The 27,932-nt window shown below is 42.4% G+C and overlaps 1 protein-coding gene across 1 annotated transcript in view; it reads right to left on the minus strand.

Annotated features, from left to right (window-relative positions):
* Positions 1–1,834: 1,834 nt before the first annotated feature.
* PCDH17 (protocadherin 17) overlaps positions 1,835–27,932 on the minus strand; it is a 189,601-nt gene continuing 163,503 nt past the window's right edge. Inside the window, exon 4 of the mRNA XM_084841842.1 lies at positions 1,835–4,428. Coding sequence (XP_084697968.1) covers positions 3,743–4,428 — 686 coding nt within the window. The 3' untranslated portion in view covers positions 1,835–3,742. The remainder of the gene's footprint in view (positions 4,429–27,932) is intronic.

Consider the following 27,932-nt stretch of genomic DNA (forward strand, 5'->3'; position numbering starts at 1 on the left):
AATCTACCAAACTAGAGAAAAGGGGCCAAGTCTTCTTCCCACAGGGAGTTGCAGTTGTTGTTTTAAATATATTTGGAACATTCAAACATCCCACCACTGTCCTACACGTCTGACTGGTACAATCCAGAGCAACAGATATATCATTACATTAGAAGCCTGCTGATTGTGTATTTTGCCTCTCAGCGTGGGAAATGGCTTCACTAAAAAGCTTTGCTTTTAGGTGCCACTGGAATAAGGTTCCAGCTATGAAGGTTCCAGCTATGGTGTCAGGTCTGTGATGCCTCATTCACACATGCCATTAGCTGATATTGCAGACATTGGTTAATTGTGTGAACCAGTCCTTCATATGCATCCTTGCTGCATCACACCTTTTCTGTTTCACATTCACCAGGCAAGCATGGAAAATAGCACTCCCTATCCAAGCAGCATGCTAGAGATCTATGGTACCTAGCAATTGACAGCCAAATTAAATAAAAACAAAGTTTCCTAAACTGAGCTTCACAGCTGTGAGTCATCATGAATGTTGCATTACCTAAGTCTGGTAAATAAATAATCACAACTAAATACAGATAATGTGTTAAACAGCTAGAGCTAGTAAATCACCAGTGACAGAATGCCTTAAGGTAAATTCCTTTTTTACATTGGCAAAGGCCTTTCTTGGAACGTTGTATGTGTGTGTGTGTTTATGTCTTCAGACACATAACAGTGAACTGTTACTTAGTGCAGACACCATTTAAAAAATACATATGCCTTCATCACTTAACATTGCTTATGTAGTCCGGCTTAGCTTCTCTGGAATAATTACATTGCTGGCAGAAAAGTACATGCTTGATGTTCAGGCACTTGCTGACATGCACCTTGAAAATACAGAAGAGGAGGTAAAACTATGTGAGCTCCTTTCTAGCAGGGATTTTTCACCTGTCAAGGTCACACCAGCTTCGAGTTTCCTGGTAAAATAATATGTTAGAACATGCCAAGCACAAACTGATCAAACTGTGAAGAGGAGCTTCAAACGGCAAGTAAGTGGTGCTTCAAGTCAAGAGATATACAGCACCACATGGACATGGGAACAGCCAGACCTCAGAATTTCACTTATGGCATAGCCAGACCCCGCAATTTGTGGGTGATTAGTACTCTGAATCAAAATCTTCATCTCCGATAGAACACATTTTCAGATGGGAGAAGGACAGCGATCCCCATCCCTACTGCTACTAGTCCAAGTATGAAAGGCGAATGGGTTCGCATTGCATCTAAATAGAAATCGTATGACAAATGCCCTTGAATAGAAAAAAAAACCCATTTAAGGAGATTTGGGGTATTGTCTTCCTGCTTCCATCACTACTGGGAGTGACATCAGGAAGCAAATGTCAGGGAATGAGGTAGTTCCTGCTCATATACATCTCTTGCCCACACTAGACCCCCCCCCCCATGGGTATCAGAGCTGCTAAACTGGGACATCTGTCTGATGGGAGCCAAGGGCTAGCTTTGAACTAGCTGTTTTCAGATACCACAATAAATGCCTGTTTTTGTTTTAAAGATGTGGTCACCACTGTATTTCTGACATAACATCACCACTACATGCTACTCTGTTGATTCGTTAGTGCAGTTAAACATGATAAAATAATGGCTTTGTGGAATTTGAAATTTGCAGCCCATAACTAAGTTTGTTTTTCATAAAAATATATTTTTTTAAAAAAAGGAGATAGCTCAGTTTTATATAGAATGGGACACCTTTGTCCCTCTTGCATGTATTGGTGCTATGTTGCACAGTTTACCTAAAACACAGAAATGGGTTAGAAAATGAACTAAGGGTTATATGAATGTTTTATGAATATTTTTATATATATTCTGGTGCTAATTTTTCCTTATACAAATTTCATTCAAAGAAAACGTATTAATGCTATGCTGTAGCTTTCATAAGAATCAAATGCAGAATAGCATATGGAAAAGTGTGTGCAAGGGATAGAGAGGGAATAACATTACTGAAAACTATAATAATCTGGGATGAGAGGAGGTACAGAGGGAGCGCTATGAGTCCAAATTGAAACCTTAGTCAACGTAACAGTACTTTTCAGAAAATCACACAAAAGATTGTCTGTTTGTACCACATGGTACCAAAGCATTTTCATGCTCTGCAAACCAAAGAGCAGTATCAAACTTTGAAATATTAGGGTAATTTGAGAATTCAACCATGACTGTGATATCTAAACAGACTGGTCTGTGTCTATGCAAGTGAGTGAATATGCTCAGTAAAGAACAAGGAGGTTCCAGGTGTTGGTTCAAGTGTAATTTTTGTTATTAAACATGGGTTGCGAGCGACAGAAGCTTCTACAAGGACTTGCACATAACCATGACTGATGGATGTATTTGTCGGCCGTTCAGTTAGCTCCATCAACTCACTCAAGACATATTTTGAACAGATTATGTACTGCGGCAATTGGTAGACCATACATTAAACAAGAGACTTTGCTCTGAGGCTCTGCTTCCCACACTCTGCGGGGGAAAAAGAAAAAAAAAGAAAAAAGAGAGAACAAAACTCATAGAGTTCGACAGCTACTGAGGCAACACTTGCCATTTACATTATAAGCCCAAATGTTTTTTTTTTTTTTGCAACACAACTATATATTAATTTAATAAAATACACAATATAGCTCTTATACACTCAACAATTTGGCTCAAATGCACTGAATCTGCAATAAATCAATAAAAATATGTCATTTGATGTAAACACATTGAATTTTCTTACATTTGCACATTTAAATGATTTGTGTGGATTTGCGTGGATGTCTGAAATGTTTGCACTCACTTGAGCTATTTTAGTGTCCACAAATGAATTACAAAAGGTGTTAATAATGTTAATTTATCCCTTCTATTATTACCTATCGAAAGGTAATTATTATTTGTGATCTCATATTATGCCTCAGGTTTAAAACATACTGCTAGCCTAGAGTTTTGCTGGACACTAAAGCCCCTTCCCCCTCTTCTTGCCACGTGAGTTAGTTTATGTGTGTGCAGGACAAACATGGACTCTACCATTTTACATTTAACTTTAATATGACATGAGCTGTGTTACTAATGACCAGAATATTTTTGCTGAATGATGCTATGGAATGGATTCTTGGGTTTCTTTTTTTTTCCTTTTTCATTTTTTTGTGTGGCAGATAACTTTATACAGAAATGGTTATCACAAATGAGTGTTAATGCTTGGTGTAGATTGGTAGACTACAAGAATTTTTGTTTTTATGTTTACATGGTTTCTGATTGTGGGATTTTCAGTAGAAGCCTGTAAGGACTGCTGGAAACCTATCACAGAACTATTCCACCCTGATTTTTATGGAGGCTACAGGTAAACAGTGAAGTCAACATCAACTATCAGTCTTAAAAGATCAGGTTCCATTTGTCTTTTTTCTTATACCTTTCTATTAGATTGTCAAAGTGGTGCCATTTTCCCCCCTTCCTTCCTTCCTTCCTTCCTTCCTTCCTTCCTTCCTTCCTTCCATTTTCTTAACATACATCACCCTGTTCTAATGAAAGTTTGGTAAAAACAAAACCAGTGTTATCTGTGAAAAAGAAAGAGCAGTGAAAAGAACATACTTATGGGCACTTCAGATGTTCACTAAAAGCCTTAAAGCAGCATTGGTCTTCGTTCATCCCTGTATAAATTTCAGAACCAGGGGAGATTTTTTTTTTTAAATTCAGCAGAAAAAGCAAATAAATGCCAGGCTGTCTTTTGTGTTTTGTTTCATTTTCTCACAGCCACAGGGTCATTTCCCCGACAGTCCTGTAAAAGCTTGTCAATCTCCCGCACTACTTCCTCCGCATCCACCGACTCTCTCCCTAGTTCCCTGTTTGAACGGTCTATCTGCTCCAACACAGAGTCCATCTCAGTGGAGTCTCGGCTCACTCGGGAATGCACCTCAGCAAAGACCCTGGCCATTTGATCAGACGCGATGAAGGCAGCGTCTCTGGACTGTTTACTGGGTGATAGATACTGACTGTCAGTGGCTGTCATGTACTGGCTGTTAGGTTCAGCCAAGCCTCCTGTTTTGACTTCGCAACTATCCAGTGGTCCTTTCGTTGAGGCGCAAGGCTCAATACAGGTCTTGGTTGGGCTGCTTGATGCTGAGGGAACCTCTTGGAGGAGAGGACTCAGGGCACGTTTGGCTTTGAGATAAGGTTTTACATTGGCAATGAGAATAGTGTGCTCTCTCTTGTCTTTCCCAAATGTACAAAAAGTTTTTTTCCCCGGGGGGTTCACAGTTTCATAAGTCTCAGTCTCAACATTAGCTTCCACTGTGGGGACAAAGAGATTTGTTCGATAATCTGCATTTTCAGCCTGGTTGGCAGTGGGGAACTGGGGCATCCAACATCTGTCAGAATGACCAAGCACTCGGCATTCATCTGTGCAATTAATGCACTCCTCTTGTTCTGCAAAACAAACAAGAAACAACAACACTTTTAAATCATTAGTCAGCTGCCTCGATCAGTTCACAGCTTGCTCACTTGACCACTGGGCTTCTTAATTACAAAAAGAAATAATAATTAAAACATTTCAGGAGCATTGCATAAACCAACTGGTTGAGACAATCGATTTATTTTGAACTATTCTCAGGGTACCACAGTGGCTGTATTGCCCAAAGGAAGCAGAAAAGGAGTCATCAGGGAGTTGCTCTCTCAGTAGAATTGAGCTTCATCTGTAAACTAATCTGCCATAGAAATCTGTTAGTCTTTGTTATGCTAAAATTGTTTGAGAAAACAGTGAAAGGTAGTTAAACTCAAAAGGTATTAACAGAATTATTTTTCCCCCCACCAGATCCAATCGCTGAACAATGGCTGACTCTACAGAAACACAAACACTTCATAAACATTAAGCAAGCGGAGTTTGCTTTGCTCTTTGTTCATGCCTGAGACCTCTGTTTATTTGTAATTGTTATGTTGGATAGCAGTCATGTAATAAAAAAGGTTTCTCAAAAAGCTTCCTTTTCCAGCTAAGAACACAGGAATGGAATTTTTTTGCCATTGTGCATTAAGTATAAGCTTGTCAAAAGAGGCATTATTACTGTTATACTTGACACAAGTATGGATTGTGTAATTGGTTTTTGTTCTTTTTTCATTTTGTTTTGGTGCAAAAATGGGGAAATTGATTTGAACAATTCATACTATTAGGAAGAATGACATACATTTACATTTTCTCAGAACTGATAATATTTCCAGTCAGACACTGCTTACTTCTGTTTTCTCAAAATGATGGCAAGAATCGTTAATGAAGTGGCTTTTTGACTTGGTCATCCTATCCTCATAAGAAGAACTAGCAAAATGCCTGTCGTTATAATGGGCTTTGTGTGTGTGCTTAGGGAGAGGGCCAGCAGTGTGTTTGTTTCATTGTGTGTGCTTGTCTGTAAGCTCTGTGCACAGAACCACACTGGGCCTGTCATGAGGTCCTGTTAGTGGAGATTGAGCCATCCAGTGACAGGAGCATAAGCGGGCTTTGCCCCTAGGTACAGTGCTGTAGATGTCTCCATTGGTATGAACTACTGTGATTTCTTATATGGCAGAAAGTACCCGAATGTGCTCAGGGACACAACTGGCACAGGGACTAAAGCGGCCCCTATGACCACAGCCTCACTTTTTCATCTGCACAGCCCTTCCTCAGTTTCATTTTGTTGGTGACACTAACTAACTACAGCATAACAGAACCCAGGAACTGGCTTTCTAAGAAATAGGTATTAAATAAGAGTAAAATGTACAATAGGAAAGTGCACTTCATTAGTCAGTTGTGCTCTATGAGCATTCTGTAAACAAGGATGGAAACTGGACTCAAGAGAGTCTATGATAAATACATTTACAGTGCAATCCTATACATGTCTACTCAGAAGTAAGTCCCTTTCTTAGGGACTTGCTTTACAAGGTAAGTAGGTTTAGCACTGCAGCCTTACATCCCATTTGTCAGGAGCGCCCTCGCTGCCTCTTGAAGTCCCCTCCAATAGCCAACTCAAGACACAGATGAAAGGGATTCTTTCCAAGGTTTTATTCCTTTACAACTTAATGACTCTTTCAGATGCTAATTTCCAGTGACTAAGCAAGGAACCGCACTGGGGTAGTTAGCAGAGTAGCCTAAGCTCCAGGTAAGGCAGTTGGTCCCTGTTTGAAGGAGAAGAGCGGGGAAACTCTGAACTTATGGGCTATGGAGAGGTCCTCCCTCTTACCCGTAGGTCCTCGGGACGCGACCGTTGTTTTAGCGCCAAGCGGGCAGAGCGCCTCCTCTCGGTGCCCTCCATCTGGCACCGCTCCCTGCGTCTGCGCTGAGCGTCCAGCAAGACCCCATCCCTAGGGATCTACGAAAGTCACTTACCTTTTCGCGGATGTGATTCGCGGTGGGGGGGGAGGCGCTCTGTCTCTCCCGCCGGAATCCTCGATGGGGGGGGGGGAGGCGATCCGGTCCTGCCTCCCGGAATCCTGCCCAGCTGGCTCCGCTCTGTGGCAGCTCCATGGAGCAGCCGGCTAGGGCCGTCCGCAGCCGGAGTTCTGGCTGCGGATGGGCTGCATCCAGCCATATAGGCTGCGTCCATTTTCGTCCAGTCGTGGATGGGCTGCGTCCATTTGCGTCCAGCCAGGCTGCCGTGATAGGCTACGTAGCCTATCACGGCAGCCCCCCCCCAAACAGCGTACGCAAATGGCAGCCGCCATTTGCATTCCCTATTTTTCGCCATTTTATCTCACTAAGTATTTACGTAGCCTAGCACAGCTATGATCAGGAAGTGAATGGCGGCCGCAGCGCGGCCGCCATTCACAAGTCAGCGCAGACGGCAGCAGTAAGTGCTCCGTTTTGCGCACCTTTTGTGGGTTGGGGGCTCCGTTTTGCGTGCCTTTTGTGGGTTGGGGGCTTTGTTCCACCATGGATTTCGGGGGGCCGAATGCACTGGCATTCGGCCTCACCGAGATCCATGGCAGAATTCTCCGCCATCCCTACCCATCCCCCGCTCTCTCGCTGCCAGGGTCACTATCTCTCTCAGGAATTCAGGCAAGAGGAATCTCTCCCTGCTGCTGTGCCTGTGAGAGATGAGCGAGCTCCTCTCCCATGGGTTGTTGCTCTTCCTCAGAATCGGAACTGCTTTGGGGCTCTATGGGCTCAGTTTCCACCCTGACACCATTAATGTCAATAGGAATGTATAAGTACACATGTACTTCAACCTTTCTTGTTAAAGTCAAAGGTGCTTATAACATAGATAGCCAGTGTGGTGTAGTGGTTAGAGTGTTGGACTGGGACTCGGGAGACCTGGGTTCTATTCTCCCATCAGCTATGAAGCTCACTGGGTGACTTTGGGCCAGTCACTGACTCTTAGTCTAACCTACTTCACAGGGTTGTTGTGAGGATAAAATGGAGAGGAGGAGGATCGTATATACTATCTTGGGATAAGTAAATGTAACATTAAGGTGCTTGCCTTTTAGGCTAGAACATGTCCAGGGTATATGTAAACTTTCTGAATGCTTAGGGCTTTGATATTTTACATACTATTTGCTACAATAATTGTGAGCCTCAATATAGTAAATATTGTAAAACATAACATATATACACATGAAAATACCCCCATATATAGCTCTGGGCACTCTATGCCTGAAGAAATTAATTCCCCAAATCTAAACATTAGTACTTCAAACGTTCTAGCCATTAAATTTGGTTTAATTATGTCAAAAGATAGTTTAGGAAGGATGGCACTTAAAACGGATGATGAATATAGTCACCATGAGACACCAATTTTTTTATCTGCAAGGTATCATCTGCAAGACTACAGAGCTGAAGTGAGGAACACTCTAGCCTTGGCCACTAGCCAGGAGATCAAGGGCCATGCTGTACCCTCTGCCTCCCAAAAAGAGTATCATGGCAATGGGGAGACCAACCTGGCCCTGTCTATTAGGACAGGATAATGGATGGGACTATCCTATCATTTAATATGTTCACAGCATTGAGACAACTTTAGCTGTTTCAAAAATGTTAAATAATAACAATAGTAACTTACATGGTAGTACCGTTCTCAAACCTGAGAGCGAATTCATGCCCCTAAGAAAGTCTGAGAGACAGTCTTTTGGCCCTACACTATGCTTTGGAAACAACTACTACATTCACTTTGTGGAACTTCCCATATGGATCTAGGAATCTGCATGATGTTTCCATTATAAAACATGGAGTGGTGGCAAACCTTCTTGACAAATGTCCTATGAGTCAAATCCGAACTATAAGATAGGTCTGCTCTAATCCACATGCCAGTACATATGTAGTCTTTTCATGCCTTATGGTGGCTCAGTCAGGGACCAGGTAGCAGTGCAGCTCTGGAGAAACAAGCAAGAGTATAGGCCTGAACTTATGCCATACGTAGGCCCTGAGGCTTTCCTGCTCCTGTCCAGGTGTTCTACAAAAATCAAACCCGACTCTGTTGTCACACCTGCACAATATGGTGTCTTTCCTTGGAATACTGCCCCTAGAGAGGCCTAGTTCTCACTGAGATGGTAAAGCTGTCTGGGCTGCACCATCAGACAGCCAGTAGGGTCTCATATGATTGAAAGCTACTCCATACAAAGAATTAGATCCAATTCGAAAATTAGATATCAGGGCGAAGGATTCTAGCCTCATCTTCCCCCACCCCCACAACATACCCATTTTCTATGTAGAGGGATTTTTTTCATGTGGAAATATTCAGTTATGTGAGCCTCCAGTTGCAGTCTGAAGTGGTACAGCCCATAGACACAGGTTTCGCACCTCAGTGGCAGAGGCTGGAGAAAATGTGTGTGAGGAAAAAAACCAGAGAACATTACACTGGACAATTTTAATATAACCACCATGCTCCCTCGGTGCATATAGCATACAAATTAAGCACATTTGTCCAATATTCTTGATCTATTTCTATAGTAATATTTGGGGCTCTTAGCATGGAATACTAGACCTGTTTCAGTGCAGGGTGGTGACTAACACAGAGACAGTCACATCTCTCTGTTATCACCTGTGGCTAAGATCCAAAGAGCTACTTTATTTATTTATCGTCTTCAAAAACTTTTTACATGCATACACTGTAGTTCACCCCTGAAGAAATACAAAATTCATACAAAAATCAGGTCCTTCCTCAAAGATATGTGTTGACAGTCGCATCTCTCTGTTGCTGGGATTCAAAGAGCTACTTTATTCATCTATTTATATTTATCTTAACGTTTCTATGCCACCTTTTGGCCCAGAGGCCCCCAAAGCAGCTCCCAAAACAATTTTTAAAATACTTTAGCAACATCCAAAGGATCCAGTAAGACCACTGACTTTTTGGTTTTTCAACAACGGACCCCCTCCCCTCACCCAAACCATGTTGTCAATCAGAGCTATTCTGCCCATATTAAATTACACATACACTTATATGCTGCCATTTACTCCACTGCTATTAGGATATTTCTTCAACTTCTTAAGCAACTCTGAAGATAATCAGACTTTAAAGTATACAAAGAAATGCAGGCAGCTAATCACACAAACCAATCTGCAAGCAGACTGAGGGGGCAGGGAGGCAGGAAATATGTCTTAACCTGTCTCAGGGAATCTTCTTTATTTTCACCCTTCCCTCCAAAAAGAGCACACTAGTTCTCTGTGCAAAAGTGATGTGGCATATCCCACTGCACAATATCACAGAAGTGAAAAGGGCTGGACCGAGATATTTTGGTGCCTGAGGTGACAGAAAATCCAAAAGGCGTCCCTCTAACTGTACACCCTTAAAACAAGTTGCACAATCTACTGGGAACTTCTCATCTACAAGCCCCTTGGAAGTGAACAGGAGTTGCTCAAGAGAACGTTTATTCCTTATCTTTAAAGAAAAAAGTTACATTTATAGCCAATCCCAGACTCAAGGCAGGAGAAACACTGTGCTCTTGTGAGTTCCTGATAACAACAGTGAAGCATGTTTATTTTATTTTCTAAATGTATACCTTCATGTATACCCTAGGCTGGCTTAAAATTAAACTAAAATTATGACAAATAAAAATGCAACATATTACACATGTGAGCAGCAACAAAGGGCATCTCCACACCAGCTTAAAATCCTGCATTTAAAACGGGGCTTTCTGCTTCCGTTTTGAATGCAGGATCACAACGACTCCCTTTTTCACCCACTTCCTTTCCCCCTTCCCCTTTCCCCCTCCTTCTCCCTTATCTCAGATAAGACTCCTTATCTGAGTCTTCCATTATCTTTCATTGATCTTGCTCCTCTTCTTGCAGCTTTTCCTCTTTTTACGGAGGGAACTCAAGCCGAACACAACAGGGTAGCTCATTATTTGATAGCTCATTATCTGTTTAAAAACAGAACAAAGGGCATTTAGTGCAGGAAACGCCTTGGATGTTCATGGCATCATGTAAAGAGCCCGCAAACTTCCGTGAAGGAGCAATCTCAATCGCAGGATAAAAGCTCCGTGTGAACAAAGCCAAAGTAAACACAGTCATGCCACTCTCAGCTGCTCCCGGGTTATCTAAAGCTAAGGTGGAAAGAGTCACAAATTTGGATTTTGTTCAGGAGAGGTGTTTCACTTGTACCCTGGCTCTGTGTAAATCGCCTGCCCAGGGAAGGGCTTTTCAGTGCAGCTATGGCAGTAAGCAACAGTTAAATCAGCCCTCGGTGCCCCCGTGCACAGTATCTCCTGGGTCATATCTGCCTGTCTCTCACTCTGCCACACTTAATGATGCCTAAAATCTCCCGAGGCAACCATCTCACCTTGCCTCATCATGGGTCCGCTGCTGGAACTGTTCTACATCACATCTACTTACCCCTCTGCTTTCCTCTGAATGTGTACAAAATTACCATGGTTTGGTATTTGTGCTAGCAGCTACCTGGGATTCCTAGCACCAGCTGAATTAAATATGAAGCAAAGAGAGAAGGGGGAGAGTGATTTTATAAGGAAATAAGCACACACTGACCTTGAAGGGAAAACCCACCAGCACTCCCTGAGCTTTAGCACCACCGTGCTGAAAAAAAACCCATCAGCAGCTTTGTTTCCCCACCCCCTCCCCTGTTTCTCTCTTTTATGTCACATCATAGAAAGCAGATTTGAAGTATTGATTATCATATATTATAAGCTGCTCACCTCACCATTAGCCTGCAATTTTGACTTGCTGCAGCTAGCAGACGGGGGAAGAAAATCGAAGAGGTACTTTTGTACCAACAGCAAAAAACTATAAACATAGAGTGAACTATCACTGCCCACGGCTAAATTAGTATTTATGAGAAAGTGGAATCAATTTAAAAGGTAAAAATAAGTATATAAAATGGGCCCACACCTCACAGTGTGCTACAAAATACATTGGAAGGGTGACAGGCACCATTGGTCTTTATCACAACTCGGGCCTACTTGCCTCCAGTTGAAAATAAACCCTTACCAGTCCAAGTGTGTACAATAAACAGCAGCAGCCTCGAGGCTTTTGTCAGTCTCTGGAGGCTCAGGGGTAAACAATCAGAAGTGCTTTGTGCACGTTAGGGAGAACAAATCTGAAAATAGACCAGAGAAATTAGCAGCCATAGAAAGAAAAGGAAACAAGTTACCTGAAATTAACCATGGCTGGCAAGTCATAGCAAAAAGGAGAGCTGAAAGATAAGGCAGCTGTGGACTGTAGGATTCAGGGTCACAAAAACAGGCTGAACCCTGTATAATGTATGGCTGTGCTAACTGCACACACAAATAGACAACGCTGTCCACAGCACAGTGAACATTCAAAAATGAAAGGGTTCCCAGGTAAGAAAAACTAAAATTACAGCCATAATTTTAAAATGGAAATACATGTGGCAACACATGAACACATTTGATACATGGAGAATAATATTTAAACAGAAATATGGGGATTAAAATGGGAACCCAGAGTAGTTTTGTATAATGCAAATTATTTTTATTTTGAAATGTTTTTAATATGTATGTTGCAGCTTCTATTACTCTCTGGATCAACAAAAGTTTGGCTTAATGTATTGTTTATGAGGCATTACTAAAGACAGCAGAACAGTGGTGCTTTGTTCACATGATGAATGTGATTTGTGACAATTTTATTTAGGTTTGTAAGTAAAATGTATTTATACCCCCCCGGCCCAATAGGTTGAAAGTAAATGACAACAGTCAAAAGAAAGCAGTATATGTGCATGGATATAAAGCTAAAATTAATTCCCTTTGGACGGCAGGAATAAAGTTAGAACAATGGGCAGATGTCACTAAGTTGCAGCATGGTTGCTATCATTCTTTGGAGAACACTTCCAACATCGCTCCAGCCACATTTGAACACTGACATCATGTGGGAGGGGACAATGATACAGTCCACCTCACATCAGGAATGCCTTTCCTTGGGGATAGTGCAACACTGGCATCCAAAGTAACTATGCTGTTTTCCCTGCTGTCTATGGGTTGCATGGCATGGTGTGGGATGAAGCTGTATAGAGCAGCTGTTTCCATAATGCAGCCTTCCCAACCTGGTACCCGCTCCAGATGTTTTGGACTGCAACTCCCAGCATTCCTGACCATTGGCAATGCTGGCTGGGGCTGACTGGAGTTGCAGTCCAAAACATCTGGAGGGCACCAGGTTGGGAAAGACTGCCATAATGTAAAAGCTGCCGAGCAAAATGCCTCCCTATCACTATACAATATTATGATCTGGCTTGTTGACAATCCGATCAAGAGGTCACTCATCTGACAGTGAGATAATCTACATCCTTACAAAAGATTTTTAAAAATTAGGGATGGGTTGAAGTTTTGAACAACTCTGCAAGTCAAAGAGCCTTTTTGGTTTTCTATTCTGAGGGGCATTCTGCGGAAAATGGTGGCCATCACAAAAAAAGTGATGGCTCCCACTGGCAGCCACATTTATATCACGAATGCCCCTTGGAATGGAGCACTCAGGGAAAATTAAAAAGTAAGCCACCAGTAGAGATGTTGTGGGAGTCCAAGACTGGGGTGGAGTTTGATGGACTGCCCCCTCTCGGCTTCCCAGACCTCATTCGCCGAGCCACTGAGCTGGCCAGACAACACTTGCTGAGCTGCCACGTGGTCCACGAGTGCCCAGCAGCCGCCTGAACCCTCAGCGAGCTGCCATTTTGCAAAAAGTGGTGGCTCAGGGTTTCCCATAAAGGTAATGTTATGTAAATGGCAGACAGAAAGTGCCCATTTACACAACATTACAGGTATAAATGGTCTATTATTTAGATCAATAATTTTAATAAGGAATGAAAGAACTAACTATGCTGGGAATCTTATAGGGATGATTAATAAAATATTTTCCCCTGTGGCTTCATTATTTACAGACATTTTACATCTTTAGTCTTTTTGTAAAAGGGTTCTTATTACATAGTTTTCAGAATTCATTTTGGGGGGAGTAAAGGCTGGGTAACAATATATAAATACTTCGTCTTAAATTCTAAAAGAAAATATTTCATAATCCAAAGCTGTTCAATTTGGGGGGGGGGGAATGCTTTTTCCCCCCTGATTTTTTCTGTGTTTTTTTCTGGGCCATCACATCTCTAGATATGACATGGGTGTGTGGGTGCATATGCTGCTCAAATAGTAAAATGTATTTGAAGCAAATAAATGTGTAAATATTAACACATAACTCACTTTCACCACTCTATCCATTAAATCAAACCACACTTATTTTGAATTGATTAGGGGATTTCCTCTTTCAGTTTCTTCTGCCAAACTAGATGCCATTCCACATCTCTCCGTCACTTATACACATGTTCTGGTAGCTGCACTGGGACAGCTCCCGCTCTCCCTGGGATGTCCCTGTCCCTGATTATTATAGGTGCTTGTCTGATGTCTCTCCCTCCATCTACCAGTCAGCTGTCAGGACCTGTGGCAGGAAGTACAGAACTGTGGGACTTGTGGTTTGTGAAAGAGTTTGTTACATAGGGAGGCATATTTCTCTCTAACTAAACTACAAAACCCAGGCCCAGTTCAGAGCACAACACATTGAGCCTTGGGCTTACACGCCCCGCCCCCCCCCCCCGCTTCCTTCTTTCTTCACATGCAAGGAGAGTAAGTTTAAAAGTTCCGTTTCTGATTTGTAACAAAGCACAGTTCCCTGTTACATCTGAATATGGGTAACTGTGGTTTATTCAAACCACAGTAAGTTATAACAAATCAGAATCAAAATATGGTTTTATATCCTACTTTATTAACTAAGTGTGGTTAGAACAAACCTAATTACATGGACAACTATTGGAGCTCTAAATCATCAATACAGGATGCAGATAAGCATTCTACCATCATGTAAACATGGACCCTTCATGTTGCCCAGACCCACAGTTTGAATACATTATAAGAAACAAACAATATGGGAGTAATTCTCTGAACAATCAACAGCATTGTCCATGCAGATGATATATTATTATGGTTAATAGTTCTTATTTTGACAGCTTTAGCTAGTTTCTGCTGCAATAGCATCAGATGACCTTCTAAAATCAATATCAAAAAATGTCATTTTTATTTTTATTTTTTAGAAGGAATGGTTTCTTCTGAAAAATATTGCGGACTGAAAGAGCTCTTTTTCACAAGGTATCTATAATCTGAGGGAGAAGGTAAAAATAAATAATGGCTTTCTCTGACATGCCCTAAGCCCAAGGGATATGGGATTCTCCTGATGAGAACCATCAGCTGAAGTGCTTCTTTTGAAGGTGAATTTATCTTTAATTACAATTGATTTTGACATAAATAAGCAGAGATAAACAAATCGAGTTCTATCTGTGTTCAGCTTCTGCGTTATTAAACAAAGCTGTCTGGAATCTGCATATTTATATTGGCCTAGGTGGTTTTGTTTTTCACTTAAGCAAAGCAATTAGGAGGGTTAGATTAGAAAACTGATTAGGAATAAATCCAGAATCTGATTATTTTTTTGCGATGGGGGTGGATGGGGGTGGGGATTCCCATTAGGCAAAGCTTTCAGTTCCTGTCAGACTGGCCTATGCCATCTTGGTGTCTGAGGCACAACATCCCCACTTTGTCACGCCATTTAACATCGGACACAATCTACTGGGAAGATCTCCGGCATACAATGCATAAAACTGGATTGTGGTCATGCTGCATTGTGCCCATGATGAGTCAAATCTGTCTTCCACACTCCAGCCCTTAATGACACCCAAAATCTGCCTCCTGAGGCAGGTTCTCACTTTGTCTTATGAGAGGGGTTGTCTCTAGCTAATGCAGTTTCATTTCTGTTATTACAACTATCAGATCAAAGGACTGCTACTAATTAGAGCTTGACTAAATGTTACATGAGAAAACTCCAATGACTGGTTGTATTACAGAAATTTGCTTTGGGAGGGTTAAAGAAGTGGCAGGGGAGGGAAAGAGAAGTCGTTTAACCCTTTCACTGCCCACTGCTTTCATGCTGCAATCTCCCTGCCCCCATATACCCATTTCCCCCTGTGATGTTTCAGATACATATTTGCAAACAAGTCTGTCTGTCTGTCTGTCTGTCTGTCTGTCTGTCTGTCTGTCTATCTATCTATCTATCTATCTATCTATCTATCTATGGAATATGTGTGTGCATGTGTATGTGTGTGTGTGGGGGGGGGATAGTGCAAAGAGAAAGGGTCTTCGTGCCTACTACTTCTCCATTCCAAATCACCCCCTCCCCAAATGGTTTCTCTGAAGTTTCCCCCACCAATAAAGGTGGGCAGTTGCTACATGCATTTGCATGTAATGTTCTGTTAGGTGATCATTCATGCATACTTTTCTGGAGAGAGTTAAGGGAAGATATTTCAACAAGGATATGGCATGAATTATTTCCAAGGCAATGAACAGCTGATGGGCTAAGTAAAATTAATCCTGGTCTGTCACAGGTGAGCTGAACTGCAGAAAGTGTTAAAGATATTGAAAAGGGTCAGACTGATTCTTTACATTCCATCACATTAAAGAACCCTGGAACATAAAACAGTTTCAGTGAAATCTGAGGGCCAGTCCAAACAAGCACCTATGAATGAGCCTCCAGGAGATTGTTCCCAGTTCTTGCCACTCCTGTCTAGCACTGCTGCTCACCTGCCTGTTCCCCAGAAGTCAGTGCCTGGCTTCTTGCAGCAAGAGAGTGAAACAAGGTCTCTTTGCTTCTTTCTGCTGCTGCAAGAAAAAAAAGTCAAATACTGATGGAAAATGAGCAACGAAAGAGTCAGCACTGAGACAGACCTGGCAGGGGGTGGGTAACCTGTAGCAGCTGTCAGAATCAATATCTGCTAAAGCCACCCAGAGTGTTCTCATGACACTGAAGCCATATTGGTGGCTCTTGTGTGCAGTTCAAGCATTAAAGTTATAATTAACATATTAGTATGAAGTGCAAGAAAAAGAAAACATGGTTGTTACCTGAAAAATCTCCTTCCTTACAGCGGGCCGGTCCACAGATCCCAACAATGGGTCTTTGGCCTCTCCCTTGCTGTTCTGGAGGAAAATTGGACCTGTGAGTTATAGAGAAGGAAACACCCTTCATGCCATTCATCCCATCCCACCCCTCTTTCATCTAAGCCAGAACTGATCAAACCATGCTTTAGGTATGATCTGAGCCCCAACCTCCTGAAATATGGACCCAAACTCTGAGTGCATTTCATAATTTTATCTGTTTGAAATTTGGATATCAAATGTTGGGATAATTTGGGGGTGAGTATTACTGAAAAGATGTGTAAAATTAAAGTTTAATAAAGTGATTTTCAACAAAAAGAATTTGCCTTCTGAAATGCAAATTTAAATTCTTAAATTTTCAAAGTTTTGCATTTACTTATTAGTATGCAGAACATTTTTTTCTAATTTTCAAACTGGAGTATAATTTCATTTCATTTCTTTATCAAAATGTACTTTTCAAGTACACTCATTTTTAACAGAGCAACCCTCCCACCATATTTTCAGTGCAACATATCAAAGGTTTAGGAGATTTGACACAAAACTGATCAAAGCAAGAAAATCCCCTTCCCTGTTCAACCACCTACTTCAGCCCCATGTACTATATAAAAACCACAGAAGTTGCAATTCAGCACAATAAAAATGTGAATACGGTGCAGTACTTAGTCTAAGGGAACATTTATATAACCATTCTTAATTGTTTTGGTTAACACAAGTTTGACTAATTTATTTAATCAATTTCTTAGCTGCCTTTCAAGACCATAGTCATCCCAAGGCAGCTTACAGCATAAAAACAATACAGAGCAATAAAATTAATAAAATTATATCAAATATGATTCTGGCTTCCTCAATGGATTAACAAATGCCAAATCAGACTTGTGGATGGGTCACTATAAAATAGCATATCACCCTACTCATCTTGGAATAAAAAAATAATCTGGAAAAGGTAGGTTGAACCAGGATGTGAACCAGGATCTGTAACCAGGGTCTTGATCTGAATTTGTTAAACCTTTTAGAATCTCCTTCAATCTATGGAAACTAATTGGAAAATAATAGTAGGAAATGGTTGAGTGAATTGACTCGGAGCTGGGAACTACAAGATGGACATTCAAATACACTGTGTAGTTAATGTATAAATAGGGAGGTGTTGCATTTTTATACCCTTTGGAAACCCAGGGCACAGTCCTATGGAATGCGCCCTGGGTACTCGTAAGTCTCCAAGTTTGGAGGCTTAGGTATATCCAATGCAGAGCAGGAGGGACCTTGTGCCTCCTGCTCTGCATTTTAGCTAGATGGGCAATTTAGTCTGTCAAACAGAGGCTCTGGGGAGAGGGAGGGAAGGAGGCTGGGGACAGCTGGGGATACCTCACAAGCCCATGTCCCCAGTCTCCTCTCCTCCCTGTCCCCCAGGAATGCCTTCTTTTCTCCATCTCCGTTTTGCGAGCATGGGGAGGTAGCCGGCGCGGTTCTCTCAGAGCCAGGAAACCAAACAATCCTATGTCCCTCCAGACGCTGTCTAGGATTACTCCTTCCAGGTATTTGGAGCTGTTTTATACAGAGATAGACTACTGGTACATTGATCTAACCCAATACTATAAACACAGCCTTGTTCTTCAACATGTCAGGTAGGGGCCTCTCATAGCATTGCTACTAGCGATCCTTTAATTGGAGAAACCAGGTTTTGAAACTGTACATGTAAGCTGGTGCTCTACCACTGTGCTATAGCCTTTTCCAAGACTCCTTTCTCCTGGGCCTCTATGACCAGAAACATGTTGCTGCTGGGGTGTTGTGTGGTGACTCTGTAGTCCAAGATTATAACACCTGCCTTTTAGGGTTATTGTTAAGCATTACTGAGATCATGCATGTAAAATACTTTAGGTGTTATAAAAAGCTCTATATAAAAGCAAAACATTTATAGATGGGTACTAGTGAGAGAAGGGCTCCATGCACAGGCTCAGAGGTACTTTTCTTCTGAACCACCTTGCAAGTCACTGCCAAAATAGTTCAATCATGTTCCGGTGCCTAATACAGGCTTTCAAAATGACTTCTATTGCTTGGCTCCTAGTATTGAAAAATATATTCCCTAAACTAACAATAATTTAAAAAAGAAATAGAACAGCAGAAGTAACAACCATTTGGAATTTAATCTCTTCTGTACCCATCACTAAGAACAGCTGTGAGCCAAAGGTAACTGAAAATGAATGATATATATGAGTGGTTTTTTTGCTTTCTCTGCATTAGGAAATACTGTACCCTATGAGAAGAGTTAATAAGCAACTTGTGGGCTTTTGTTCTCTTTTGGCTGCCTCCTGAGACCAAAAAGACAAATTGTTGGTTACACTTAAAAAAAAAAAAAATCTTACTTGGTTTTCAGATTACAAAATATTAGATGTGGGCAGGGCAATCTCAGTTCACTGGGCAGCTTCTAGATCATGGCTAACATTAACATCCTTGAAATTTTTTGTACACTTAGCTGGTAATAAGTCCAAACTGAAATCAATCGGACTTACTTTTGAGTAATAGTGCACTAGATTCATATTAACTATTGGCTTTAAAGCAGTGAATGCAACACTTCCCTTGCAGAGCAATACAGGAACCCTTTTACAGGAGAAATAAATAATACAGCGCACTCCTATTATATTAATACAATATCCTACCCTATAATATTAATAAAAAACATTGGTATGAATTAATTTTGTTTAGTCTAAGACCCAAAGTACATGTCACACCCATAATCAGATGTCCTATAATTTTTTCTTTACTACTAAGCAGCAGGGGGTGGGGGTGGTAATTTCGGCAGGGAAGAAATGTTGGGGGAGTTAACCTATTTTCCGGATGGAAATTGCACCCTTTTGGCTGCTATTAGCCCCACTGGGAAAAGAACACAGATAACATTTGGGGAGGCTGGGGTGGATATTTCCCCACTCCCTATATTTCAGACCACAACATGATTACTTTTAAGAAGCATAGATATGGGTGTGCATATGTGTATATACATATATGGTTACTCACTGGTTCTACATAATGTGTGAATAATGAAGCTAGATGGATGTTTGTGCTATGTATGCATGTCACAGACACAAATCTATTTGTTCCCCCCAAAAGGGCTACTGTCTGAAATGTGCTAATAACATTGCTATGATTATTATGAAGTCTAAAAAAGTAACCACAACAAATGGTCTCAACCCCCCCCTCTTTTTTAAGCTATTTAAATCTTGAGCATATCTAAGAGCAAGTCTTTGATTATTCCTTTGCTCTCTTTCTCAAAAAATAAATGAGCAGGAAAATGGTGCCACTGAACCAGATACTTATTTTAGCAAGAGGATTTTATCAGGATGGCTTCTTCAATGAGAAGTGTTTTGTGATTAAAAACAGAACTGACATAGCTATTTGTGGTAGAGACTTATTTATCCTTATGGCCCAAGGCAACATGCAAAATAAATATTTTAATAATGACAAATAAACAAACAGGAGTGCACTTTTCATAGCATATAAGGAACTGCTATATACTAGTTCCTTGGTCCTTTCAGGCCCAGCACTGTCTATATGACTTGTGAAACATTACATTAATTTGGAGCTATGGAAGAGACACATAGTAAATATATAGCATTAAAATGTTTATATACATGCAGTCTCAGTAATGGTGATGGGCTATGTGCGTGTTGCAGTTTCTACAAGTCGTATCAAATGTGGGATGTACCATTGCCAGCTAAGGCAAAGTGTAGCACTATTTAGTGAGTCAAATCTCTGCTATGGTGCTACACAGACCTATGTTCTAATGAAAATACACTTTTCCTCCTTACACAGCTTTCATTAGCCACAAGGATCAGCAAAGTGGCACTTTAAAAAAATGTGTGGGGAGGGGAGGAAGATGAATGCCACAGCCAAGCAGCACACAGGAAAGATGGCAGCTAAATGATCTCAAGGTTCCTTAAGGTTCTATTCTTATTCTGAAACAAAATAAATGCCATGAAATAGTCTGGAACTGTTCTCAGGGGTGTTAGGACCACCAAGTAGACGCAGCATCAGCAGTCATAGTCAGACACGAGCTGGTATCCATGGACTGACAGGACCTACCATTCAATGGAAACACCTTCATTTGGTCTTGTGTCCATGCTCAGACTTCTGCACATGGGAGGAGAGTGTGGGGCTGTGCCTGCTGATGTTTGTGGCTCTGATGTTTGTGGCCAGTACAGCAAGCAATAAGGGACAAGAGGTGTTTGTCCGTCATTGCCATGCCTTGCCATCTCCTCAGACTTCTACCACTGCTTGCTCTGTGCAGAAGTTCACCCAGGAGCTTTCAGCCAGAAGCTTTCAGCCAAGATCACAGGTGAGGAAGACTGAGCCCAAGGCATCAAGCAGACTGTGCAAAGGCTTGGGGAAGGTTGCTGGTAAGGATGCCAGAGGCTAAAGACAGTTCATAGCTGCCCTTTGACTAGGGATGCTTGAGGAATTCAATATTTGCAAATTCCAATAGGAATCTGCCTTGTCCTCACCTCCCAGACTAATGTGGGGATTGGAACTGCATACACTTTTATCTAACACTTTCTGAATGTTGCAGTGTTGAAGTATGAATTGTCTTGTGATCTGTGGGAGTCTAATCTGTGTGGATGATACTGCAGGGTGAAAGCGGAACCAAATGCACATGATGCAGTAGTTATACACTAACCTGATGTTCTCCATATAATTTGGACTACAACTCCCATAATCCTATCATTGGACATGTTGGTTGGGCTTATGGGAGCTGTCATCCAAAACATCTGAAGGGCACCAGGTTGCCTATGCCTCCTTTAGGCGAAGAGGAGTGAGATACAAATGAGGTACAAATTCTCAAACACAGATGTCCAAGACAAGTGTTCTATAATACCATCCTTACTAAGTTTCCTATGTAGCCATAACTTTAGCCCTGTTCAGGCAAAAGGGAGAGGGCTTAAAGGGGGTAGAGAGTCAGGGCTGTGCACAATGGGGCTTCGCCCCTTATTTGCGGACCCTGCAAAAAATCCCAACTTCATGTATACGCTGATGGGATGTGAGTTGGCAGCGAATGACCAGGAAAGGGATTTTGTGGTTGTGCTGGGCAGCTCAATAAAAATGTTAACCCAATGTGCTGCTGCTGTAAAATAAAGGCAAATTTCATGTTGGGCATCACTGGAAAAATGGTGAGTACAGGGTAGGGTTGGAGGAGAATTTCTCCCCGAAACTTCGGGGGGCTGAGCGCCAACGTGTTCGGCCCCCCGAACAAGTTTCAGGGAGAAATCCTCCGAACCCCCCCGCACCCCGCACCCCCCCCCCCGGGACGGGACTTACCTTCGCCGAATGTCCCTCCCGGCGGCGGGTCCGGCCAGCGGTTCGGCGGGTGTTCGAGCGGGGCGGGAGCGGCAGCCGGTCTTTCGACCGGCTGCCGCCACCGCCATTGCAATCAAAGAAAAAAAAACAACAACACGCCCCCTGATAGGCTACGTGACGATTCACGTAGCCTATCACGGCTAGATCTGCAAAGTCAGCCGTGATAGGCTACGTCAATCGTCACGTAGCCTATCACGGGTGACTTAAAAAAAAAAAAAAAAGTGTGTACGGATAATGGCGGCCCCCATAGGGAGCCGCCATTCCCGTTCCTTATTTGGTCACTGTAGTCTACGTAAATGTTTACGTAGACTACGGCGAAAATAAGGGCAACGCTATTTGCGTTGCCCTTATTTTCGCCGTAGTCTACGTAAACATTTACGTAGACTACAGTGACTAAATAAGGAACGCGAATGGCAGCTCCCTATGGGGGCCGCCATTAGCGTATGCTTTTTTTTTTTTTTAAGTCACCCGTGATAGGCTACGTGACGATTGACGTAGCCTATCATGGCTGACTTTGCAGATCTAGCCGTGATAGGCTACGTGAATTGTCACGTAGCCTATCAGGGGGCGTTTTTTTTTTTTTTTTTTAACTTTCGCGTTCGCGGCCGGGCGAGGCGGGAAGCCTCCTCCCCTGCCTGAATTTCGGCTTGGCCGAGGCAGGAAGCCTCCCCCCCCCGGCCAGAACTTCGTGGGGGGAGCAGCGAAGCGCCTCCCCCCCACCGCGAACGTCCTTCAAGGACAGGTAAGTGACTTTCGTCCACCCCTAGTACAGGGAGACATGACAGTGGTGTACAAAATTATGCATGGTGTAGATAAAGTGGATAGGGAGAAGTTTTCTCCCTTTCTCTCATGATGAAAACCTGGGGTCATTCCATGAAGCTGAATAGTGGGAGATTCAGAACAGATCAAGGTACGTCTTCATGTAGTACATAGTTAAACTATGGAATTTGTTACCACAAGATGTAGTGATGGATACCAACTTGGATGGCTTCAAAAGGGCTTAGACAATTCACGAAGGATAAGACCATCAATAGCTATTAGTCATGATGGCTGTATATTACCTACAGTATTGGAGGCAGTATGCCTTTGTATACCACATGCTGGGGAATACGTATAGAAGAGTGCTGTTGCACTCACATCCTGCTTGTGGGCTTCCCACAGGCGCTGGATGGCCACTGTGTGAACAGAATGCTAGACTAGATGGGCCTTTGGTCTGATTCAGTGTGGGTCTTCTTCTGTTCTTATTTGTAGTGGCTTGCCAAGGTGAAGTCAATGGCACCATGTTTTCCCAACAACATAGAAATGTGGGGATAGTGAAAGCAGATTAGCACCGGCTTCACTTTTGGCTGATCTCTACAAACAACTGGCTCCTGACACTGCTGCAGAAAACAACATGAATATCCTCTGCACATAATCAGACAGGCAATGCATAAAATATACAACCCATTTTAGGGCTAAATTGGATGACATGTGGTTGCCTTTGAGAGCAAAAACCATGCATTCCTCCAGTAACATCTGGCAAAAGAAGAAGCATTATGTGAAGCCATTGCACCTCCCTATCCCTGTGTGCTCAAATGTGGGTGAGTGGGGAGGAAAAGAGTGTGTGTGGGTGTGTGAGTGTGTGGGTGTGCATGCTCCACCCCATCACCTGATACTGCATGTGGCCCTTGGGGGCCAAAAGGTTGCCCACTGCTTCTTTACATATTTGACCCGAGAGCTTTTCTATATGAGACATTTACTGTGTGCTTGTCATTCCCTACTCACAGTTGTCAACAAGTTCTTAAGACGACATTGTGACCCTCCAGTTTTTCTTCTGTTTGTAAACAGCACTTTCAGTAAGTTTTTTAGAGCAGGGAAAATGGGATATTATTTCTGAAAGTGAACCCCCCCCCCCCCGCTGTTTCCACTTGTGTATTTGCGATTTTCTGCTATATCACAGTGTCACCTAGAGGTTATGTGGTGGGAAAGCAGGAAAGGAAACACTTCTCGTGTAGCGCTTGGATCTCAATTCTGCGACAAAACAGAGAACAGATGCAGCCGATAGCCTCATGTAGAAAAGTCCTGAGTGGCAGGGCTTGTGCACAATTCATACTTTGTTGCATTTGCCCTGGAGTGGACTGGGTAATTGCTATGTGAAGAACAGGTGTAAAAAAGAACAAGGAAGCCTGTGTAGGGATGGGGGAGAATTTCATTTAGTCTGCATTTTTAAGCAAGCCAACCTAATTTGCACTTACCAGATTAATATGCAAGTTCTAGGAACACAGTTTTCCTTTGGGTTCCACAGTTCTCTACATTATGCAATGCAGTTCTCACCTTAAAAATGTTTGTATTAGGAGAAACTGCATACAAAAAAAAAGGGGGGGGAACTATGTATTTACCTATTTTACTTAAACTGCTTCTATAGTGCTTGACACCCCTGGATCTCCACATGCAGAAGCACATACAATACAATATAATAACCAATATAAAAAGAGTATAAAGCAATAAACAGCTTAAGAACATTACAACAAAAGCAGTAAGACAGCGCACTGTCATGATCAATTACAGGCCAGGGAAAGCCTGAGTGAACAAATGTGTTTTCAAGAAGCCTTTGAAACTCACCACAGTTTTTGCCTCTCAAACCACATGTAGGAATTTTACAGAAGGAGGGTGCCACTACCAAGAAGGCTCGCTTATGTGCTGTTACCTAATGACGCACTATTGACTGTGGGATGACCTATATGGCCTCCTTGAAAAATCTCAGGGAGTGATTTGGTGTATATAGGGGAAGGCAGTCAGCTAGTGAAATTTGCCTACAAAATGCATATATTAGGGATATTTCTATACAAGATGCATATTTTGGAGAAATTGTGTATCAAAATAAATGCAAATTTTCATTTTTAAAATAATGTTTTGCAGTCTGATATGGAACTTGAACAGAACAGACTTATGACTGTATACATGTGAAACTGACATAGACTGGCAGACAGGGTTCCAATTCCAGGGATAGCCTGGACACCCACCAGAATCCTGGGAGAAGGCCTCAACAAGCTCATCTGCAAAAGAGACCAGGAAGGACCTGCAGAAGGGGTCCCAGATGCACCTACAGCAGACACCTCCAGAGTCAGGGGGAGAGGTTAAAGCATGGATGCCAGAAGGTGCAAGAGCAGATGGCTACCCAGCAACAAAGCATGCACCTCAGGGCTCAAAGGAACCAGGCTTCTTAGAAGCAGAGAGGCCTTGAACGCTGGAGTAGCCAGTTGCATCTGGGCCTGAGTGAAGTCTAGCAGACCAAGCTATATCAGCTTTCAGTTAAGATCTGTTGGTTCATGGAAGAACACAGGTCTTCAGCTCAGGCTTCTTGACCTTGATTCCTAACTAAACTCCTATTAGAGATGTGAAGGCTCAGAAAAAAACAGAAAAAAAATCAAGCCCAGCACAGTTATTTTTTATTCCTTATTGAAATTATTGACCTGAAGTATATTTTGCTGATCGACATTTATGCTCAGTTTCCCAGCATGCGAGTAGTCACCATTGTGCATTCTTGACAGTAAATGTGCATTCTTGACGGTTTGGGTTGTGTTCTATAGAGTCCGGTGTTTCTGAAGCTGTAGCAGTCATTTAGGGCGCAATCCTATTGAGATAGGTGGCCGCCTCTGAACTCGGAGGCGACCACCTATCCACAGCAGGGCAGGAGAAGCACGGAGGGGATCATATGGCCAATTGTGGCTGTCTAGCCATGGGAGGACGGAGCAGGGGAGGAGGCTGCTGCATGTCACGTTGGATGTGTCGTACAGGCAGCTCGCTCTCACCGCCCCGGAATGCCCCCAGCCACACCCCTTTTTGGCCACTTTGTGCTCCTCTTGTGAGCATGGAGGACGGGGCTGTTCCACGCTGCCCCTGAGGCAGTGTGGAAGTGGGGGGAGGTCAATTCTCCAGGAACTGACCTCGGAGTGCGGGCTCCGAGGTCGGGTTCCAGATAACATGATATCCTATGGCTGTCTAGCCACTGTCTAGCGGCCATAGGATTGCTCCCTCCATATAGTTCTAATCTATTCAACAAATAATTACAAATTTACTGAGTTTACTTTTTAAAGTTTTAAAATATAGTTATAATTTTATGAGCAAACTACCTCATGTATAAAGTAACTTTAGGCACAGAAAGGCTGCCTTATGTTCCCCACTCAGCCCTCCCCAACCTGGTGCCTTCTGGATGTTCTGGACCACAGTGTCCAGAATCCCTGACCATTGGCCATACTGCCTGAGGCTGATGGGAGCTGAAGTCCAAAGTATGTGGAGGGGCACCAGGTTGGGGAAGGCTGTCTTAAAGTAACAAAGTGATTTTAGATCTGTAAAGAGTGCTAAAAGAAGAAGTTATCGCTTATTTTTCATTTTCCCCAAAAATTTCTATCCCCTTGCCCCCAAAAAACACTTTTACCCCCATGGCCTCAAAATGTCCAGAATTTTTACATCGCTACCTCCTATGCTACAGACACTTGGAACTCTGCTAGACTCTGCCTCTGGAAATACGCCTGGCCTTGGACTGTTCCACTGTGCTTCACCCAGCTTCTCTCTGAGACCCTGCTTTTCTGGACTGCCATGATACTCGACTGGCACTGGTATTCTCCAGACTTTGACCAGCCCTCTGGTCAGGGGCAAGACAGGACTTGGCCTGGGAGGACAGAAAGATCTTCATGACTGGTACCACCTACATTATTCTTTAAATCACACACTTCCCTAGAAGTGTGGGTTTGCACCACAAGGAAATGGTTCCTATGCTGCTGTTACAGCTGTGTGTGTGTTTGTGTGCGAGTGCGAAAGGTGGATCATAGAAATTAATTCTAAGCAAGAGGGTTAATAGGAAGAGCACCATTAACATGATATATCATCATATGATCCATTTCTAGCAACATAGACTGAAGATACAAACAATACCAGAAACAGCATAGATGGAACCCTGGAGATGGATGCAACCGTGACACTCCAGATAAATGATCGAGTCTTAGTCTGAGCTCTATGTCCAAAATGTGGCCAATCATGTTTTTCCAGCCAAACACTGATACATATGGCTCTTTCATTATGTTCCTAGTAACAGATTTTAAAATCTCTGCTGCAACACAACTATGTCTCTTTTCTAAAAATAAGAGGAAAGATTTTTAATACATTGGGTTCCAGGAAGGCAGATGGTATACTGGAGCCATAAACATCGATACTCCTGTAATGCAAAATATGGGATTTATTGCTATGACTGTTTCACCAAGGTTCACAATAAAAGTGCTTTTTTTTTTTTTAACTGTCAAATGGATCAGATAGACAAGATAAAATCTTGACCTTGGTGCATGAAATCAAAAGTGTTGAAGAGAAGGAAGATTCATCAGCAAAACAAAAGAAAAGCCTGAAATTCTGTTCTAAAACAAAACAAAGTTTCTTACCAGGAAACCCAAACTGTGTGACTGAAATAGATTATGACAAGTGGAAACAAACTGATATACTTTCAAAATTCTCACACATTAGGCCTACACAACTCGCGACTCATTAAGCCAACGGCATCCAGCCAGCTGATTATTGTGGCCTCCGAAATGCTTGACTCCTGCTCCCCCTGCTTTTGCAATCTTGGGCAGGCAGCAAAAACAGGGTTATTGAAGACCTAAAGAGCCACCATACATGGCTAGTGGGCTCTGTTTGCCTTCATGGGTCACCAGCTGTACAGTCCTGACACATCTACATTTTAGTTCAGAGAAGAGTTCCATTGCGTTGGACTACGTTAGTCACACTTGACTGACTTAAGTCCCATTGATTTTAGTGGGACTAAGCTCAGGGTAAAACTACATGTTACATTAATTACATGGGGGGGGGGGTGATCCATGCGATGAAGGGATCCTTCCCTCACCGGGCATTTCCCTTCCGAAATTCACCCTTTCCCAGCATGGCTGTTTTTTTAAAAAAGTGTATGTGTGTGTGTGTGGGGGGGGGGGAGGAAGCTTCCATTAGCATCAATGCATGCATTTTTCTTTCTTTTTTAAACAGTCATGCTAGTGAGCAGGGGTAAAATTTGGGAGTGGAGCAGCTGGGAAGGTAAGGTTTAAATCTCCTCTCCCTACATGTCATATTCCCAATCTGGATCATGCTATTTTATATTCTGTGACTAGTGAGCATGCTCACTGTTGGACTATTTTTGAGGATTTTTGCTCCATTATTGTTTTAAACAAATAATTGTTTTTGTGTGTATGCTT

The sequence above is a fragment of the Heloderma suspectum genome, chromosome 3, assembly GCF_057233095.1.
Source record: "Heloderma suspectum isolate Gila_16-S chromosome 3, 16-S_ref, whole genome shotgun sequence".
NCBI lineage: Eukaryota > Metazoa > Chordata > Lepidosauria > Squamata > Helodermatidae > Heloderma > Heloderma suspectum.